Raw genomic sequence first — 19,735 nt, forward strand, 5'->3', positions numbered from 1 at the left:
TCTCTCCAAGGGAGGGGAGGCAGGAGTCACTCTCCCCCTTGCCTAAAACATCTCTCTGTGCAAGAAAAAACCACATGGAGTTTGATGCAGAACAAAGTGCAGACACCTCCATGGCGAGCATAAGGGAGGCCATGCTCAGTAATGCCTCAGAAAAAGAGAACAAGGTGAGGTTCTTTATAGAAGAGGGGAGGATTTATAGGGAGGTCGCAGTGGGCAAAAACCAGCAGTTTGTAGGGCTCTCCAGGACAATTGATCATGCCTTCAAAGCATCACGTGAAGTCAATGTTACTAGCGCACGACTACCCGTTCGCAGGTCACTTGGGAATGGAGAGGACGTATGAAAGGCAAAAGAAAAATTTCTATTTGCCCAATATTCAAAATGAGATAAGGAATACTGCAAGACTTATGTCAAAGTGGAGAAAGCCTGTCGGTCTCTGCAAGGCTCCTGTGCATCCTTTACCAGTGATCAAAGCAGCATTTCTCAGAGTCACTATGGATATCATAGAGCCCAAACCCAAGCCAACCCATAATGGAAAAAGATTGATATCAGCGGTGGTTGATTTTGCCACCAGGTATCCAGAAGCAGTTGCTCTGTCTAATATGGAAACTGAAACAGCAAGAATAATTCATCACTGGAACAATTTACCAAGCGTCATGGTGGATTCTCCGTCACTGACAATTTTAAAATCAGGATTAGATGTTTTTCGAAAAGATATGTTCTAGGAATTATTTTGGTGAGGGTCTATTGCCTGCATTATACAGGTCAGACTAGATGATCATAGTGGTCCTTTCTGGCTCTGTTCTTCATATTCAGCAGGGTGGGTTTCCCAAAACAGATCTTATCAGATCAGGCATTACATTTCATATCCCAGCTATTTGGTGAATTATGGAGGGGTAAAACAGCTGACATCTGCCCCATATCACCCAGAAACAAATTGTTTAGTTGAGAGGTTCAACAGGACCCTAAAATTTATGCTGAGAATGTATGTAAACAAAAGGGCAAGTGACTGGGATACAATGTTACCCTGTTTGCTTACCAGAAGGTACCCCAAGAATCCACAGCATTCACCCTGTGACAATGCACTCCATAATGCTTTATAAAAATATGCTAATGAGTGTGAATATAATGTAATTGAAACATTCTTCATGCAAAAGATCTCTTATAATCTACTGAGTGTGTTCATCCTATTTGTATGTATGTATCATTCTTGTATCTAAAACTAGAAATATGAAGTATTACTCTGAAGTCCCATTGTAATTATGCAAAGTGTGGGCCATTAATGGTGGCTTGGAATCTTGATGGCTCCCATCAACTAGGACAACTGGTTGTGAATGACTCGGTTTACTTGCAAAACTTCCTGGGTATGTGCAGGCCAGCACTGGAAGAATGAAGGCTGGGGTCTCACAGGACATGTGAACATGTCACATGACACTGTAATCCATCTATAACCTGGTGCTTTTTCATTTAGAAGGAGGGGTGAGAACTCAGAGAGAGACAAAGGATTCCCGCCTTGTGCCAAAGCTATAAAAGGGGGTGGAACAGAACAAAGGGGTCCCAGTCATGTGGAATCCCCTGCTTTTCACCTAAGATGCCTGCTGGAACTAACAAGGTCTGTACCAGGGGAAAGGATTGGGCCCAAACTAGGAAGAAGTCTAGTCTGTGAAAGAAGCTTATTGGAACATCTCTGAGGGTGGGATTTACCTGTATTCAGTTTCTTAATGCATTAGGCTTAGATTTGCGTGTTTTGTTTTATTTTGCTTGGTACCTTTACTTTATTCTGTCTGTTATTACTTGGAACCACTTAAATCCTACTTTTTATACTTAATAAACTTGTGTTTATTAATTAACCCAGAGAAAGTGACTAATACCTGGGGGAGCAAACAGTTGTGCATCTCTCTCTATCAGTGTTATAGAGGGCGGACAATTTATGAGTTTACCCCATATAAGCTTTATACAGAGTAAAACGGATTCATTTGGGGTTTGGATCCCATTGGGAGCTGGGTGTCTGGGTGCTGGAGACAGGAGTACTTGCTAAGCTGTTTTCAGTTAAATCTGCAGCTTTGGGGGCCTGGTTCAGACCCTGGGTCTGTGTTGCAGCAGGCTGGTGTGCCTGGCTCAACAAGGCAGGGTTCTGGAGTTCCAAGCTGACAGGGAAAACGGGCTCAGAGCTAATTTCAGCACATCAGGTGACAGTCCCAAGGAGGTCTCTGTGACCGAACCCATCACATGCCCCATTTGACCTCCAGTGTGGGAGAAATGTCAGAGGTGCCCTGGGTCTCATTAGAGACTCCTAGGAAGGTAGCACGGAAACAGAAGGGGAACTGGTGGCTCAGAATGTGCAATGGTTATGGGAAGATTTAAAATCCATGAAGGGGATAGTGCAGCAAAACCTCACAAAAAGACAAGCAGCTCAGAAAGAATTCTACGATCGCAATACCTGTGATCAATCATTTCATGTGGGGGATTTGGTACTGGTGTTACTCCTTGTAATAAAGTACACATTGCAGAACTTGAGGTGGTATAAAGGGTTAAAGATGTTACTTAAAACGTACAAAGGGCCCAAAGCAGGGTTGCACCTCACTGTGCATATAAACCAGTTAAATGTGTATCACAAACATGAAGCCATTGTAAACAGGATATGCAGTGTAGAGGAGGACTTTAAGACAGCTCCCCTTATTGATTTGGTGACTGAAAGCCATAGTGACACCGCACTAGAGAGCGCTGATCTATATAAAGGGTTAACCTGGACTGAAAAAAAAAATCAAGAAATTAAGGCTGTGTAGTAAAGTCACCAGCAGGTATTTTCCAGCAGGCCAGGCCTGACTCACAAAATAGTTCCATAAGATTAACACTGTAAGAGCACAGCATGCACTCAGCGGAGCATACCGGATGATTGGTAAAATGCAGGAGCAGGTAAGTAAGGAGATAGCAAGCATGTTGGAAACGGGAATAATTGCAGAGTCAAAAAATCCCTGGACATATCCAGTTGTTATGATTCCCAAAAATAAATGGGTCTAAGATTTTTGTTGGCTATAGAAAGCTTCATGCTATCGCTGTTCCTGATGCATACTCTAGGCCCAGAATCAATGACATGTTAGACACTCTAACAGGGCAAAGTTCCTGAACACCATGGATTTAACAAAAGGGTACTGTAATATTCCCTTAGACAGTGAAGAGCAGAAAAAAAAAAAAGAAAAAAAACGCCTCCATGACTGATTCTGAACTTAAAGAGTCCCAAGTGTTGCCCTTTGGGTTAATTAACGCAGGAGCCACATTTCAGAGGCTTGTTAACCAGATGTTAGCTAGGTCCAGGATTTTGCTTTAGTCTACATAGATTACATTGCCATCTTCTGGACAGATCATAAAAACCACTTGGGATTGCCCTGAAGAAGGTCAAAGATGCAAATCTTACAGTCAAAATGTAACATAGGAACAGCCAAAGTTCCTTACCTAGGTCACTGCGTAGGATGGGGCCAAATTTGCCAGAATCTGTTGAAAGTGGAATCCATTGTTGTGACATTTCCCAGGGTACCCAGGATTGTGAGGCACCTTGCTACCAGCTGCCCTCAGTGTGAGGAAGCCTTGTTTGTGCCTACTGGAGATCAGCTCCCTAACTCCATCAGCCACGGGCAACACATATACTCCACTCTCAATATATGCAGGCTCCAATATGCCTCTGCAGGTTAGCGATAGGCACACTCCAATCCCCGAGCATCCAGACCCTGCTCTACTGGACACTCACAGTATTCAGATTCACTGCTTCCAAAGAAGCAGTACACTCCAGCTTACCAGCTTCATGTCAGATCACTGCTCCATTTTACACACAGCACTTAGATATGTTTATAGTGAAAACAAGCAAAAGTTTATTTAACAAAGAGAAGAGATTCAAATGACAGCAAATGAAAATATTGAAAACAAATGGTTACATATAAAAAAAATCATAACATGCATTCTATAACCTATACTTGTTTAACTAGATACTTTTATGTCGTATTAAGCAAACTTCACTCTAAAGTCCTTCCAACATTTTTCAGCCTGGCCTGGCTAAGATCCTTTTTTCATGAGACAGAACATGCTTCCAGCTTGTCATGTAAGTAAAAATTACTAGGCATCTCTTTGAAACCCCAGATATATCAAAACAGTCTCTGATCTTCATTCATAAACTGGACACACTCCTGCAGCGTATTCCTTCCTGTAGATTTCACCATCTCTTGTGGATTTTGCAGTCTTGGTTAGCTGATGACTCCGTATGCAAACAGACATATCTTGTGCAACACACAACGACCACACAGAGACAAGCATCTACCTGAACAAATGCCTGAACAGAACCTGTCTGAGGCATGTCACCACTTGGCATTAGATGTTCTTTTCCGACAGGAGGTAACAGACGCTTCTCTGTCTAGACACGAGAGTATTATATATTGTATGCCTCAAAAAAGGATGCCTATTTGCATACTGAGCCAGATACCAGTCAAAAGATTGTGAAATCTACAAGAGAAAATCTACAGGAAATAAAAAAAAATCAGGGGGCGAGGGGGGGAAATTATTTTAGTCATAAACAGGACACCCAAAGGATTAAGCTGGTATGTCAGGGAATGCAAAGAAACACAGGATCCTTCACCGAGGAGGCAAGTTGACAGCATATTTCATCTCATGAAAGAAGGGTCACAGCCAGCCTAGCTGTAAAGCACTGGTGAGCAATAGTTTAGACTTGAAAGTATCTTGTTAATTAAATCTAGGTTCTAGAATGCATGTTATAATTTTATTTCATATGTAGCCATTTGTTTCCAATACTACTTCTTGATAATACTTGAATCTCTAATTTGTTACATAAGCTTATATTTTATTTCTTAGTAAACATATATAAGTGGTGTGTGTTAAGCAGAGCAGTGAACTGAGGTGTTCCTGGTAAGCAGGGGTGTACTGTTTCTTTGGAAGCAGCCAATCTGTGAAGACTGAGAGTGTTCAGTGGAACAGGGACTGGACACTTGAGGGAGATGCTTGGAAGACTCGGGGGTTTGAAGTGGGCTAATCTGTAGAGAAGCAGTGGGGCCTTTGTAGACCTAGGCGGGAGTGCTCGTGTTGCCCAGGGAGTTGGGGAGCTGACCCCAGAAGGCATGGGCAAGGCTTCCTCACTCTAAAGGCAGGTGGTAACAAGATGCCTCAAAACCCTGGGTACTCCCAGGAATCGTCACAGGAGCCAGCAACAATTGCAGTGCCTGCCTTTTCCTAAGCACAGAGACTGTTTCCTATTACCATCACTTGGGGCACAAGCCACAGCAGAGTGTTTGGGAGGATGCAAGGCCATGGTCTCCCTTCTAGGGTCCCTCCCCGCCTTGGTCGCAGTTGGATGCACATAATACTCTTAAAGGATAGTACAAGTATGTACACTCTCCCTGCATGCTGGGGAGCTCCAAGTTGCTTTATGACTCTCTGAGCTCTCCTTAGCACAGGGAAGCTCTGTACCTTCCTCAACTCAGGGCCTTGCTTTTAAAGCACAATCTGGCCTAGCAAGAGACATTTTAGACAGTTTTAGCTATAGTGAGTATTTATTGCTGAATTGTAAACATCCACTTACAGAGCTCTGCAATGGGAATATTAATATAATGAAAGTAAATCTAGAAGAATAGAAGAATGTGCCTGTTCTGCTATCTCTAGATATTTTATGCTTTCTAGGTTCCATATACCCTTTCTGCAAACCTTCAGTTTTTCCTATAACCACCATTATCCTTTTAAAGTACCTGTTTCTACTTCTCTTTCATAACTTTCTCTCTAGACTGGTTTCTCTGTTTCAAAACCAACCTGTATGAATTTCTCAGTGTAAAAAAGAGCAACAGTATTTCTGACACAGTAGCAGAGGTTCAGAGTGCAGGGAAGAGGTGCCTACTTCCAGTACTGTCATTAGATGTATAGATCAAATGTACAGCTGTGCAAAAACAAAAACAAACTGCAGCATTGTTGAATCCAGTGAGGAAACATCACTGCTCTAGAATAGCAAAAAGCAAAAATATATATATATATATAACCCTCTCCCCCCGAAATCTGCTATTTTCACCAACATTTTCACACTTTAAAACTGCTTGTAAATTGCTTGTGAGCCCCCTTGCCCAGTCAGATTTACATCTTGGCAAGATGAGTCTGAAGAAAATATAAGAGGGAAATTCATTGCACATTCCCTCCTGCAATAGGTTACTCATGACCTTATGGAGGCATGCATATATCCAGTGAGAACACTGTTAATATGAAATCTCGTAAATGTCACAAAGTAAGCTGAAAGTTGTAGGCATGACACCTGCCTGACTCTCCATGACAATTTTTGTGGTTTACATCGCACTGTCCTCTTTCTTTTTTTTTTTAAACAAACTGTTTCTCTCTCATCTGTTGCTGTATGAAGGATCCACATAAACAATAGGGGAAACAAACTAATTGAATATAAGTGAAAGCACTGAAACTGATTGTACAGAGTGCAGCCAAATGCATAAAGTAAAAAGTACAGAAAATATTTGGTCTTTTGGATCTGTCAGTTACAGTTGTCTTAGGTGTTACTTGAAATACCAGATAAAAATTTTCGGAGAGAATTGTGATTTAAAAAACAAAAACAAAAAAACATCACACTGTTGTTCTATGCCAGTGTTTTAGGCCACATTTTAGCAAAGCACTTTCTTACTTAAGTACTTTGCTGATTCAGTGCCTTGAAGAAATCAACCTAATACTTCTAGTTTTGGACTTACATATGGTAGTAAACAGATCTTTTATCATCCATCCATTTGTCCCCCCTAATTATTTTGTACATCTGCACGATTCCCCTTTTGACCTTTAGTTTGAGGCACAGAGGACTCTTCCCTCTATATTTATGAGAAAGTCTGGAATTTTATTTCTTCCGTTTCTTCATACAAAGTTTATATCAAAATCAGAAAAACTTCAAGAGAGTTACCAGAAAAACAAGCTTTTCCAGGTTAATGTTCCCTGCATCATCCCCACTGTTAACAGTTAATGAACCATAAAACACACACAGATAAACTAAAGAATGTCTTGGGTAATATTAAGACACAATCAATTATTTTTATAACAGCTGTGTGATTCCCCTCTCTCCCCCCCACGGCTCCCTTTTCCACTGGAGATCTCAGGCCCAGGAACATCTATCAGAAAGCAGAATAAGGTAACTGTAGCTATGCCCTTTTATAGCCTATTGAAAGATGTGAGCTTTTTTGGGGAAGACAGCAGGTGAGGGACAAGTCATAAGCACAGATTCAAATTAAAGTTTCTTATGGTCACCTCAAAGGCGGTCTCCAATTCTGTCCCTCCCTACTTATCATTTATTGTCCATTCCCATATCAACTCGGCCTCCTCCATTCTGCCAACAAGCAAACCTTACCAACCCATTTGTTAGCTTTTCTGATAAACATCTCCATACTTTAACCCATTCTGCCCTTTTTGCTTGCAAACTTTCCGTTAAATGATCTCGGACACGGAGGCAGCCACTCATAGTTCCAAGTTCCTCATGGAATGGTTAACACTAGTTCAGACAAACGCTGAAAACAAATAGAAATTCAAGGGCAGATTGGAGACAATATATTCTGTCAAGCTTACTCATAAATTCCAGTCAGGATGCAGTATACTGAAATATATGAATCAGAAATTTTCTGAACAGAATATACAGCAGTGACAGTTCAGTAAATGGCAAGTTATCATCAAATTTATCACAGTATTTCCTGTACATTTCAAGCTACATGGAAAATTACATTTCATTAAATGTCACCACCACTTATATGGTAAATCATCACTAGTGGTGAGATATCACTGTAAAATACACTGAGTCAGTGGATATAAGACAATCATCACACCAAAATAAAAAATCTGTAGCATTTGTCCCCTTCCAAAATTTCCCCTAGATTAGATTTCTTATCTCCTTTATACCTTGGCTAACACAGATTTCCTGGCGCTCAGAAGCAGCTCCGTCTTGATCTCATCTATTCTCTGCCGATCCTCTTCATTCAGATCTGGCACAGAACCCTGAGGCTGGCTAGTCAGCTTCAGCTTCACCCATGCTGTGAACATAAAACAGAGAGCCAATCCCTTTATGCTGCCACTTTAATTTGCAGACAGAAGTGTGCTATACACTAATTATCAGGATTGGGTGGGAACGTACATTAGTATCAGAAATACCATACAATGACTAGGGCTAAATTTAAATTGACTATTATGACATCTTCTAATGACAGTAAGTGAGAACTTAGCTGAATGATGCACTGTAAAGGTGCAGGTACTCTCTGAGCACTCCCTTGCAACTTAATGTGGTGCTGCAAGTGGGCCCTACCTGTAATTTTCCTGAGTGGAGCAGCAATAGCTTCCACTTTAACAATCCAGGGCAAGGAGAAGCCAACACACATTAACTACATTTTAATAAGGCTTCAGGCCAGGTATCATTACATCAAACAGTTCTCAGTCCAGGAATCACCACAACAATCAATTCATCAAGCCCAGGTTCAGGGCTCCCAAACTCACAGTACACACCCAAGTCTCAGAATCAGGCCAAGTTTGTCTCCAGGCACCTCAGGGAGCAACTGCCACCCACTGCAGCCTGCCTGGCTTCTTCACCCTTCTCCCGTTTCCCTCTAGCTCTGTTTATATAACTCAGCCTGTAGGCCAAGGCAGGGTCTTGTTATTTATCCCCAGGCTGCAGGCTCCTATCTATCCCTTTAAGGGACATCACCCTTTTCCCATACACTTTCACATGCACCCACTGCCTAATCCTCATATCACAACCATCTCTAGGATCCTAAATCAAGTAACATTTTCCTCCCAAATGTCTTAACCTAGGATACCAAGAATATCTATCTACACAAACAGAAAACAGGCATATGAAATAGCTTCCTTTAAAGCTAAACAGAATCAACAACCATGTTAAGAGTTCAAATCACAAGTTACATTGATTAAGCCCAATGGTCTAGTATCAACAATTTGGTGCTGTCTATGGATTATTTTGACACTTATGTATTCAAGGTTAATTACCTCAATTTCCAGGAAGAGAGGAAAGTCTCCTTTAACTTTAAACTACATGAAAAGTAACCTCAATAGCAAATACATGACTATTTTCAACTGGTTTTGGAAGACCTTCTTCCTCTATAGGTTACTAATATGGCAGTTTTACCTGGCAAATTCAGTGTTTTACTTACATGGAGTTTGGCATACAATTTTAAATTTACGTAATACTATAGTTTATTTTAAAATGGGACAGAGTCCAAAGCTATTAATCTGTAAGAAGACTGCAGGATCAACAACTCTGGACACAAGTCTCACGTACCCACAGGGCAGAGTTAATGCAAGTTTCCCCACATCATTGTGCCAGTATAACTCAATCCTGACCTGGAATGGCCTTCCTAGGTGTGAAAAAGTAATAGTCTTCATAGCCATTCAGTCTTTGGCCGCTCTGACCAGACAGTCAACCAAGGTGCCAATTAGTGCAAATTGTGGTAAGGATACCTGAATCTCAGAGGGTAAAGATTCGGTCACCATCACCAATGCCTAATTCAAAATGGTGACACCAAAATGGAAGGCTCCATATATCCCATTACCAATCTGCTGCATCCCAAAAGAATTTTTAAAGCAGCCTCTATTATATTCATCAAAGTAGGTTTCAGTGTACTCCTATCTTGCATAAAACCCCTCAAGTCAGTTTAAATAGTGATTTGCTTCTTACCACGGGCTTTTCTCTCCTCTTCCTCTGCACTTTTTAGTATTTGTGTTGCATGTAGCACAGGGGATTCATTTTTCAGAAGACTTTTGACACGGGCAGCCAGTGAATCTACACTGCTACTGTCATCGCTCTCTCGAATGCCATCTCCCTCTTTGCTGCCAGCCACACTAGTTTTAGTTTTAGCCAAGGCATGCTGAAAATCCCCAAGGTCACTGGCGATGCTGCCTAAGGGCTCCATGGCAGAAGGATTCTGCAATTCTAAAACCCTTTCAATGCTTGATTCACTACTTGTATTACTCTTTGTAATAGCCATGAGAGCAGGCAGGTTTTTATCTACTGTTGCACTACTGCAACCCTCTGGTTCTGACCTCCCTATGGATTTTGCTACCCCACACGCTACCATAGCTCCCTGCTGTGTTGGTCTAATCGTCTCTTCCACAATTTCTTCCTTAGTGGGTAAATCAATAGCAAGAGAGCTTTCCCATTTTAAACTGTGCCTGCGGGAATTCAGAGTCTTCATTAGTGAACTATCTTCTTGCATGCTTCTTCTGGTCAAGGACTCATCCCATGATAATATTCTCTGAAGTGCTGGACTGATGTCCTTTACTAATCTGGAATCTTCAGAACCATCCTTTTCAATTGGCACTGACGAAGAGTCGCTGACTTCTTGGAAAGGGACAGGGTCAAACTGAGTCAGAGCTATATTTTCTGCCTCTGCTAAAAGCTTCTGGATCTCTTTCAATGTGTTGGATCCAATGAAGGAATCATTTCCTTGATCCTTGTTTAAATCATTAACAGAGGCATCTACATGTGAAGACAGTGGTTCTCCACTGACATCCATTACATCTGCATCTCCAGCCAAAGGACTAGCGGACAACTTCTCTAGGCTGAGGCCAATATCCCCAGACTCAAATTTATCTATCAGCTTTTGAACATGTTTTGAAACAAGTGTGTGACCCTCTTCAAAGTCAGAGCCAGCTGGAACTGTATGCAGCATCTGGCTCAGTTCAACGGATTTTGAGACAGCTGAAGATTCTGAGCTGCCTTTGGTGGGGTTTGGGGCAGGTAGCTCCAAGTGATGGTAGGCAATACTGCATTGACTCATTGGTTTGTCTTTGGAAGATCTTGAGAGCTGAGGTGAGAGCTCAGTGGATAATGGAGTATCAGGGCCAGCATCTGAACCCATTGGTATAGACATGCTGAGCGTGGAACCACCAGAGTTAAAGCTTATCTGCGTAATGTCAATTGCAGACAGAGAACCTCCTACACACAAAAAAAAAAAAAAAAAAAAGATTAATTAAGGGTTATGGGAAACATTCACCTCAGTGTAGAATATCTGCCTTGTTCCAAAGGCCTCTTAAAAAATGATTATTCTAGAAAATATATAAGAACCTATATAAGCAAATATACAAGAATATGGCTTCTATTAAAACTGTTTATGATCACTATTTACTGAAATAAAGCCTTTTGATCATTTTGTACAAACTTCTAGGATTTATGTACACTCAGGAAACTGTTTCAAATAACTGGACATTTAGGTTCATAATGTTTCTAAATGCTGAGATATTCTAATTTGATGTGTATTCTTTGTACAGCAAAAAGTGAGAGTACTCATCAGATTTGACATCCCAAGGATATGTAGAGAAACACTCATAATACTTTAAAAAATAATAAAGTAAAATAAAAACAGAGTGCCTGATTGATATATGCATGGGAGAGAGTTGCGTCCAGCCACCTTGGCTCGGAAAGACAAATCAACTCAATGCAGAACCTCTTGGGAAGATAAGCAGCTGGTCTCCTTCAAGGAGTTGGTCTGAAGAGTATTAGTTATAAAGAGATTGCAAGACTGCTCTCCTGAATTGGGTACTAGATCTGGATGCCAAATCAAGGAGGAAATGTTGTATAAAGACTTATACAGTTCTCTAACCAGCAGCAATGTATATTTCAACAAACAATTCACCATGAAGGCATGCTACAGAAGTTGTCTTAGATCTAGCTGAATGTGCTTTCATTTGCCCCACCTGCTAGCAGGGCTTTAGAGCGGAGCCCAGAGCTGGAACTTGGAGCAGTAGGTTTATGCCCGGAGCTGAGCAATTGAAAAATTTGATTGCTCCAAATCCCTGCCTGCTAGGTCATAGAATTATGTAATTATTAGTCCTGAACAATTTTTGTATTGAGGTAGACTCTCTCCTGGTTATATCCCCAATTTTGGGCCTCTGGATTGGTTGTATTTAGATAACTCAGTATGACTGTCTACCTGTACCCTGGTCACATATTGCACTAGAGAAACTTGAGAAAGAGAGAAACAAAGATACACTTTCTGACGTTGCAGTCTATATGGTTTTATAAAAATATGCTAATGAGTGAACATAATATAACTGGAATATGCTTCATGCAAAAGGTCTCTTGTTAGGTATCATTACAAAGCTTATAATCTACTGATGTGATCATGCTATTTGTATAAATGTACCACTTTTGTACCTGAAACTAGAAATATGAAATAACTCTGAGGGCCTATTGTAATTATGCAAAGCGTGGGCCATTAATGGTGGTTTGGAATCTTGATGACTCCCATTAACCAGGACAATTGTCTGCAGATGGCTGTGCTTACCTGTAAGTCTTCCTGTACACGTGTGTGCTGGCAAATGGGCAATGAAGTCTTGCAGTGACACGTAATCATGTTACCTGAACTGGAATCCATCTTTAACCTGGTGTCTTTCCATTGAGAAGGAGAGGGTGGGAACCCAGAGAGGGACAAAGGATTCCCGCCTTATGCAAAAGATACATAAAGGGGTGGAACAGAACAAAGGGGGAGAGGAGCCATCATGAAGAATCCCCTAGCTACCACCTGAGCTGGAACAAGAGCTGTACTAGGGGAAAGAATTGTGCCCAGGCTTGGAAGGGGTCCAGTCTGAGGAAAAAACTTACTGAAGCATCTCTGAGGGTGAGATTATCTGTATTCAGTTTGATTAGACATAGATTTGCACATTTTATTTTATTTTGCTTGGTGACTTACTTTGTTCTGTCTGTTACTACTTGGAACCACTGAAATCCTATTTTCTGTATTTAATAAAATCACTTTTTACTTATTAATTAACTCAGAGTATGTGTTAATAACTGGGGGAGCAAACCACTGTGCATCTCTCTCTATCAGTGTTATAGAGGGCGAACAATTTATGAGTTTACTCTGTATAAGCTTTATACAGGGTAAAATGGATTTATTTGGGTTTAGACCCCATTGGGAGTTGGGCATCTGATTGTTAAAGACAGGAACACTTCTGTTAGCTGCTTTCAGGTAAATCCGCAGCTTTGGGGCAAGTAATTCAGACCCCGGGTCTTTGTTGGAGCAGACGGGAGTGTCTGGCTCAGCAAGACAGGATGCTGGGGTCCTGAGCTGGCAGGGAAAGCAGGGATAGAGGTAGTCTTGGCACATCAGGTGGCAGCTCCCAAGGGGGGTTCTGTGATCCAACCCGTCACACACTTTTCCCATTATGAAAATATCCTTGTAACATTTTTGTGAACAGCTCTTATTTCAAAACTACTGGAGGCAGAAACCTGGTAATTGGCATGGAAACACCCCTCACTGAGGAGAAATAACCAAGTGCATGAAGTGTTCTGTTCTTTAAGATTCTTGCAACATGCCTCCACCTTTCCCCATACCTTCAGATAGCTGGACATGCTTTTTTAAGGTGTCAGTTGATTCCTTCAATGTTCTGAGCTCTGATGGGGAAAATTCAACCTCTCTGATTGGTCCTCTGGGTACAAATGGAGTCAGTATAGCTGAAGGTGATTGATCAATTCCAAGATTACGAAGATACGTCTGACACAAAGTGGGGTCATGGAACAAAGAAAGCAATAAATATATATGGTACTGTTATAAAGGAACTCAGATTTTAACTTACTTCAACCACCATCTCCAAAACACACAAAGTTTTCATTTTAAACATCCCCCTGCCCTTGAAAAGTTTGTTTCAACCTATTCTCCAGTGGATGTACCAACAACAAACCCAGACCACTGGATTTATTACATGTCAAGCCATCGCTCCACTTGGTCTTAATTTTAGGCCTCCTTCCCTTGATAGTATTCCTTTAAAATGGTCACTAATTAAAATCTGGAAGGAAAAAATGAGGCTTTGGTTTAATAGCCCTTTCTACCAAAATGAGAACATGACACAGGGGAACATACCCTTCTCCTGTCCAAAAAATACCTTAAAACGTGGGCTAGGCATCAGGAAAAATTCCTTAACATTTAAGGCCAATTATACCATGGGACAGTCTCCAAAGGAAAGTGATGGAAGCCCCACTGCTAGAACTATTTAAATGTCTTATTGGACAAAGCAGTTGTGAAAGCATTACATGGTACAAGCTGCACTGGCAAGGAAATACTTCCTTTTGTTTTTTTTAAGCCTGCTGCCTATTAATTTCATTTGGTGACCCCTAGTTCTTGTGTGTTGTGAGAAGTAAGAAACACTTCCTTATTTACTTTCTCCACACCTCTATCATATCCTCGCTTACTCATCTCTTTTCCAAGCGGAAAAGTCCCAGTCTTATTAATCTCTCCTCTCATGGAAGCTGTTCCATACCCCTCATAATTTTTGTTACATCTGCATGCAGTATTCAAGATGTGGGCGTACCATGGATTTATATAGAGGCGATATGATATTTTCTGTCTTATTATCTATCTCTTTCTTCATGATGTTCTTATGTTCTGTCCCTACTAAACAAGAACAGTTTGAATCTAAAGAGAGCACTTGAGATGATAACCCCATTTTTACATCGAACCAGCAGCATGCCTGTTGTGATTGCTGGGAAGTTTCTTCAAGATCATCACTTGGATTTGTTCTTTAGAAAATATAAGAGCTTTTTGAAGAAACTGCATTAGGGTTTTTTTATTAAAACTTTTTGTAAATCTGTTGGCTTGATATTCACGTTTGTCTAATCCAGTGGTTCCCGAACTTTAACAACCCATGAACCCCTTTCACTAAAATGTCAAGTCTTGCGAACCCCCTCCTAAAAATGAATATGTCTAGGGATTTTCTCCCTTACCTGAGCATAAATTATAAAAGCAGGGTTCTTGGAAATATAATTTTTAATGCCAATCTTATTACACACTATTTATTATTTATTATTACTTATCATTACAGTATTAATTTTATTACATTATGAAAATGGCAAAACTCTTTCAAGATCTCACGTTCGTAGCTTGTATCATTTTGACTAAGCCTGTTATAAGACAAGGATCCTATGTTTCATCAAGGAGTATCAAACGTGAAACAGCATGAAGGTATTTAAGAAGCCAACTCAAATACAGAGTTCCTCCTACACAAGCATTCGGGTCTTGAGCCATCCAGGCAAACAACACACTTTACAACAAAGCTTAAACTTGTTCTTCATAATAATTTTAAAAACAACACTAGCAGCCTATTTAATTTTTAAAACAGCAGAAAATATCCACTTCCCTTTCCATTTCTTATAAGGAGTCTCGAAGTTTAAATCTCCTCAATGTGATGGATATGCTTGCTTTGATCTGCATAGCTCTTGGAAGTCCCCAGGACTCCGGGCTGCTGGCCCTGTGCTGCCCGAGGTCCCTACGGACAGCTCTGTCCGCCATTAGGGAATTTCCCCCCCCCCCCCCCCCCGAGAACCCCCTGTAACATTTTGCAAACCCCCAAGGGCTCACGAACCCCAGTTTGGGAACCACTGGTCTAATCCCTTGTCTGCAGCTCTACACCTTTCCAAGTGGTTTTATCAGATCAGTGACTCTTTTCCTCCTCACACTGAGGAACTGACCAATTTTCTTCCCTATTCAACCTAAAGATTAGAGGAGAAATCTAGTTGCCTTGTCACTCCAGCTCCTACCCCAAATGAAGGGAGAAAAGAAAAAGCAATCATTCTGAATATGCTACTATAACATAGATTCAAGGGACCTCCCCAGATCAGTTAGGAAAATGATTCCCCCCTCTCACAAAGTCTGCAACACCAGTGAAGACACTTGCCAGTTAAGCAAAGCTTTATCTGATTCCTTCTCATAAGAACGGTTTAAATTTCACCTTATCTGTATTATACATTCTGCACTGGCTGGGGAATGAACTAAATGACTTTTCCATCTCTATTTCTATTATTGTATTATAAACATACATATTAATAGCCAAATGCATGATCAAATCTCCTGAGTCCTGTCAGTGATTTACGAGAAGAGAATGCCTCAAAACTAATATTAAAGGAGAAATGCTAATTCTATTTATAACAGAGATAGTTTGTAGTCTCTGATTCTTACATTTAATGAATTTCACACATCTTTCTTTCAATATTTATCTTCCTAGGCAACTGAGAATAGCCTTATATGCACACAAAAGCTGTTCTAAGATTATTTTCGCGGTGTAAATTTCAAGGAATTTTCAAGGAAAATAAGAGTCAAAGTCTGATTCCAAAGACTAAATTGTTCTTATAGAAATAATTTTGCAAGAGGAAGAGCCACTTATTCTGAATTAGAAAGTCCATTAACATACATCTGCATTTAATTTTCACTAACACTCATCAGCTATCAGCAAAGGCAAGTGCTAACATGGCTGCCACCTCATCTGGCAGCCATCCTATATCTAGCCACTCTGAAAAGAGAGGGAGGAGAGAATGGATTAGCAAAATAAGATCCCACTGGTTTTTATGTAAGGAACTGTAGGCAGAATGGCTATCATTTTTTTTATATGTGTTCATTAATCATCATCTGTTTAAGACTTTTACACTGGGGCAAACTTAAAAGGAAAGAATATTTATAGAAGAAGCCATCTGCTTCGCCAGGAATTTTTTGTGTTGCTTTTGCTATTATTGAAGATGTGTGGGTGTGTGAAAAGTTCTCTCTCTTGCAGACTAGCTTCTCCCCAGAGTCTGTGGTGGAATCAAAACCCGACATTTGGGACATCACAGTCTGCTTACACGGAAGAGACTGGAAGGTCAGAAGTGGCTTGCCGATGCACTGCAAACAAAAATTCTAGCACCTTGTCCTTTATTTCAAGGCTCTGCTTCACTCAACCCCAACCTAGATCACTGACCTTGTCTCCTTTTGCTTTTATCCTTACCTTCTACATTCAGCCACTGTCCCACTCCTGCCTTCATGCTACCCTCTACGCATGGAACATTCACCCTAAACCCATTGCCCAGGCATTTCCACTGTGTTGAAATACACTCTAAAAGTGTACTACTTCCATATCAACAATGAGTAATTAAAATACTAATTCAACATTATGGGACAAATTCACTACTGCCATAAACAGATACAACTCCATTTCAATGGTGCCATGGCCATGTTAGTCAGTAATACATTTTACCCTGACTGCAGAAAGAGTATAAGAAAATAGTGTAGGAGAAAGTGAGTTTAGAGGATTTTAGCAGTATATATTTTAAAGTTATCTTCAGTGAAGGAGTCCTTTAAAATTACTTGGTTCAGTTACCTTATTTAGAATCTTAATCATATTAGCTAAAATCTAAGCTGAAGAAGTCTGTAGCTGTGGCACCAAATAGTCTTACCACACATGGGATATTAAAAGCTTCTATAACTACACCAGTCTCTCCATACAATGGGCCCTTTCTTATGATGTTCCAAGCACCTTCAACTCCTATTGCTTTTAACATAAGTTGAGGCCGCTCAGTCATCCTATGATTAAACCTAAAGAGAAGTGGCAAAATTACAAGCAATATCTTACCGGTATTCTTTCTTCAATATTTATCTCTTTTTTATCTGGAGTTTTCAAAGTAGGATCCCAGAAAGGAATGACGTTATCCCCATCTAAACTGGTGAAAAAATCCCTGGCAACTACTGAAGAGGAGCTTGCAGCGGTCAAGTCAACATGGCTACTTGCCTGTGAACTAGCCAGGAGGTTTAAGCTATCTGGAGAAATGTCATTGAAATGATCCATACCGATCTGGTTAGTAGAGAGTTCTGGATCATGTGACTGTCTGGTATTATTTTCAAGACCATTGTGTTTCTCTTGCCCATCACTTGGATAGTATTCCTCCTCCCTGAGAAGTTGAGCAACCCTTTCACTGGAAATGAAGACATTTTGATCTGAATTTTGTCCTATGCTATTATTGTCGTCATCATCACCACCACCACTGGACCCAGTAGAGACAAGAACAGCTGTAAACTGTGGGGTTGTGGAGTCTCCTAACTGAGCACCACTTTTTCTAATTTCAGGCATTCCAGAAACTCTGCTCTTTTCTTCTGTGGGCTGAACAACTTCATCTGGGTTTGTTGCCTGAACAACATCTATCTGTGAAGCCTCTCTGCTGATTATATGTACTGAGTTGTCAGACTGAGACCTGGTAAGTGGTGAAGCATGTGCTGACGTTTTATCACAGGAATGCAAACTGGTCATTGAGCCTGTCCCTCCCAAGGGTGCAGCTAAACCGCTCTTGAGGTTACCACTGCTGCTGCTCTGCTTTGAGAAAATACGGTTTAAGGAATCAGCAATTGCACTGTAGGCTTTCTTCCTTGGAGAAACTCCACTCAAGCCACATAAAACCAAAGCATCAGGTATCTTCTCCATTGGCTGGTTCACATTCCAAGCTCCGACCTTTTCCATGAAATTAAGGGTAGGGAGAGACTGGATTCTTCCAGTACGAGGATACATTGTTCTTAAAGACTCACAACTTTCACTGTTTATTTCTTGTCCACTCTGGGATGCATGATGCTTCTCAGCAGAAGAAACAAGTGTATTTGTAGAGGAGTTCCTAGAAGTTTCTTCATTTAAACAAGTAAGAGAAGCCTGAAGATTTGATTTGATAGGAAGGGGCTTACCAGGTACTTCCTGCTTTTCACTTCTGCTTACAAATATCCCCGGGGTGGACTGATAGATTGGTTGAGCTAATTGTCCAAAGAATGAACCATCATCTACAGGAAGATTAAATAAAGGTGAAATGCCTGTATTTTTATGTCCCCTTTCTATGGTGAAGTCTGAAAGAGTTAATTCACTTCTGTTAACTCCAGATGGGATTTCCACAACAGTATTCTTCTCACTGCATGTTCCACCAGATTCTACACTAGCTGTGACTGGCTGGTCAGATGCGCTGTCCTTGACACTAGTTTTGGACATAGCAGAGACAGGCTCCTCTTTCTGTTTCCCAGACATTTTAGAAAACAGTTGTTTTTGCTGCTCATCTAGAAGCGCCTCCCGGGGCTCCATGGTAACACCAGAGAACCACAATCTGCCAGAGTTATTCAAATCTGAACTATGTCCCTTGGACAACATGAACATTTCTGAAGGGCTTGCAGAAAACACATCTGGGGCACTGGAATTTTTAAAAGGTTCTCTCCTTGAAACATCAGAAAACATCATGGAGGAGCCAAGCTCAGGAACACACTTTTCTTCTTCCAGCTTCTGATGTGATTCTCTTACAAACACTTCTGACTCCCTGTCAGAAACCTCAACATTTCCTACTCGCTGCATTGTTTCATTTTTCCCTGGGTCCCTAGCTGATATGCTCTTGCATGAAGAACTTTCTGAAGATGAGAACCCACCATGGCTCGATAATCCTATTTCTTTTTCCAGAAGCTCAAGGAGGAGAGGAGCTGGCACATTGCTGTCTAAAAGGAAGGGATCATTATTTACAAAACCACTAATAGCTTCCTTTGTAGCAAATACTTCTGGACGCTGTAGTGTTTCTGGCTTGTTTAGCAACATTTTTCTACTTGGGTCGGTTACATTTTCATCTCTATTAGGGATGAAAGACTTGTTGTTAATATCAAGTTTATAATTTTGATCTTCAGCCTTCTCCTTCCTCTCCACAGGTATCTGTCCAGAAAGACACATGGGGTGCTGAGACAAATAGCTGGTGCAACTGGCATCACAAGGTTCTACAGTGCTGACTGCAAGTGGGTGCTCGGACAGGGTGAAGCAGCCACTGACCGAGTCTGAAGGTATTTCAGTGTCTGCCAGCTGCACAGCTTCACTGATCTGCAAAGGCTTTGAATGCTGCTCAGAAGCATCAGAAACATCAGGGGTTCCTCTGGAAGAGAAAAGAAAAGAAAAGAAAAGTAAATG

General features: G+C 40.9%; 1 protein-coding gene across 4 annotated transcripts in view; it reads right to left on the reverse strand.

Annotated features, from left to right (window-relative positions):
- ALMS1 (ALMS1 centrosome and basal body associated protein) overlaps window positions 1-19,735 on the reverse strand; it is a 128,204-nt gene that overhangs the window by 58,391 nt on the left and 50,078 nt on the right. For all 4 annotated transcript variants that reach the window (XM_034771021.1, XM_034771019.1, XM_034771018.1 and 1 more), the window contains exons 5-8: window positions 17,399-19,700; window positions 13,359-13,518; window positions 9,702-10,961; window positions 7,919-8,049 (exon numbers count right to left, since the gene is read on the reverse strand). In XM_034771021.1, coding sequence (XP_034626912.1) covers window positions 7,919-8,049; window positions 9,702-10,961; window positions 13,359-13,518; window positions 17,399-19,700 — 3,853 coding nt within the window. The remainder of the gene's footprint in view (window positions 1-7,918; window positions 8,050-9,701; window positions 10,962-13,358; window positions 13,519-17,398; window positions 19,701-19,735) is intronic.

The sequence above is a fragment of the Trachemys scripta genome, chromosome 5 (assembly GCF_013100865.1).
Source record: "Trachemys scripta elegans isolate TJP31775 chromosome 5, CAS_Tse_1.0, whole genome shotgun sequence".
Lineage (NCBI taxonomy): Eukaryota > Metazoa > Chordata > Testudines > Emydidae > Trachemys > Trachemys scripta.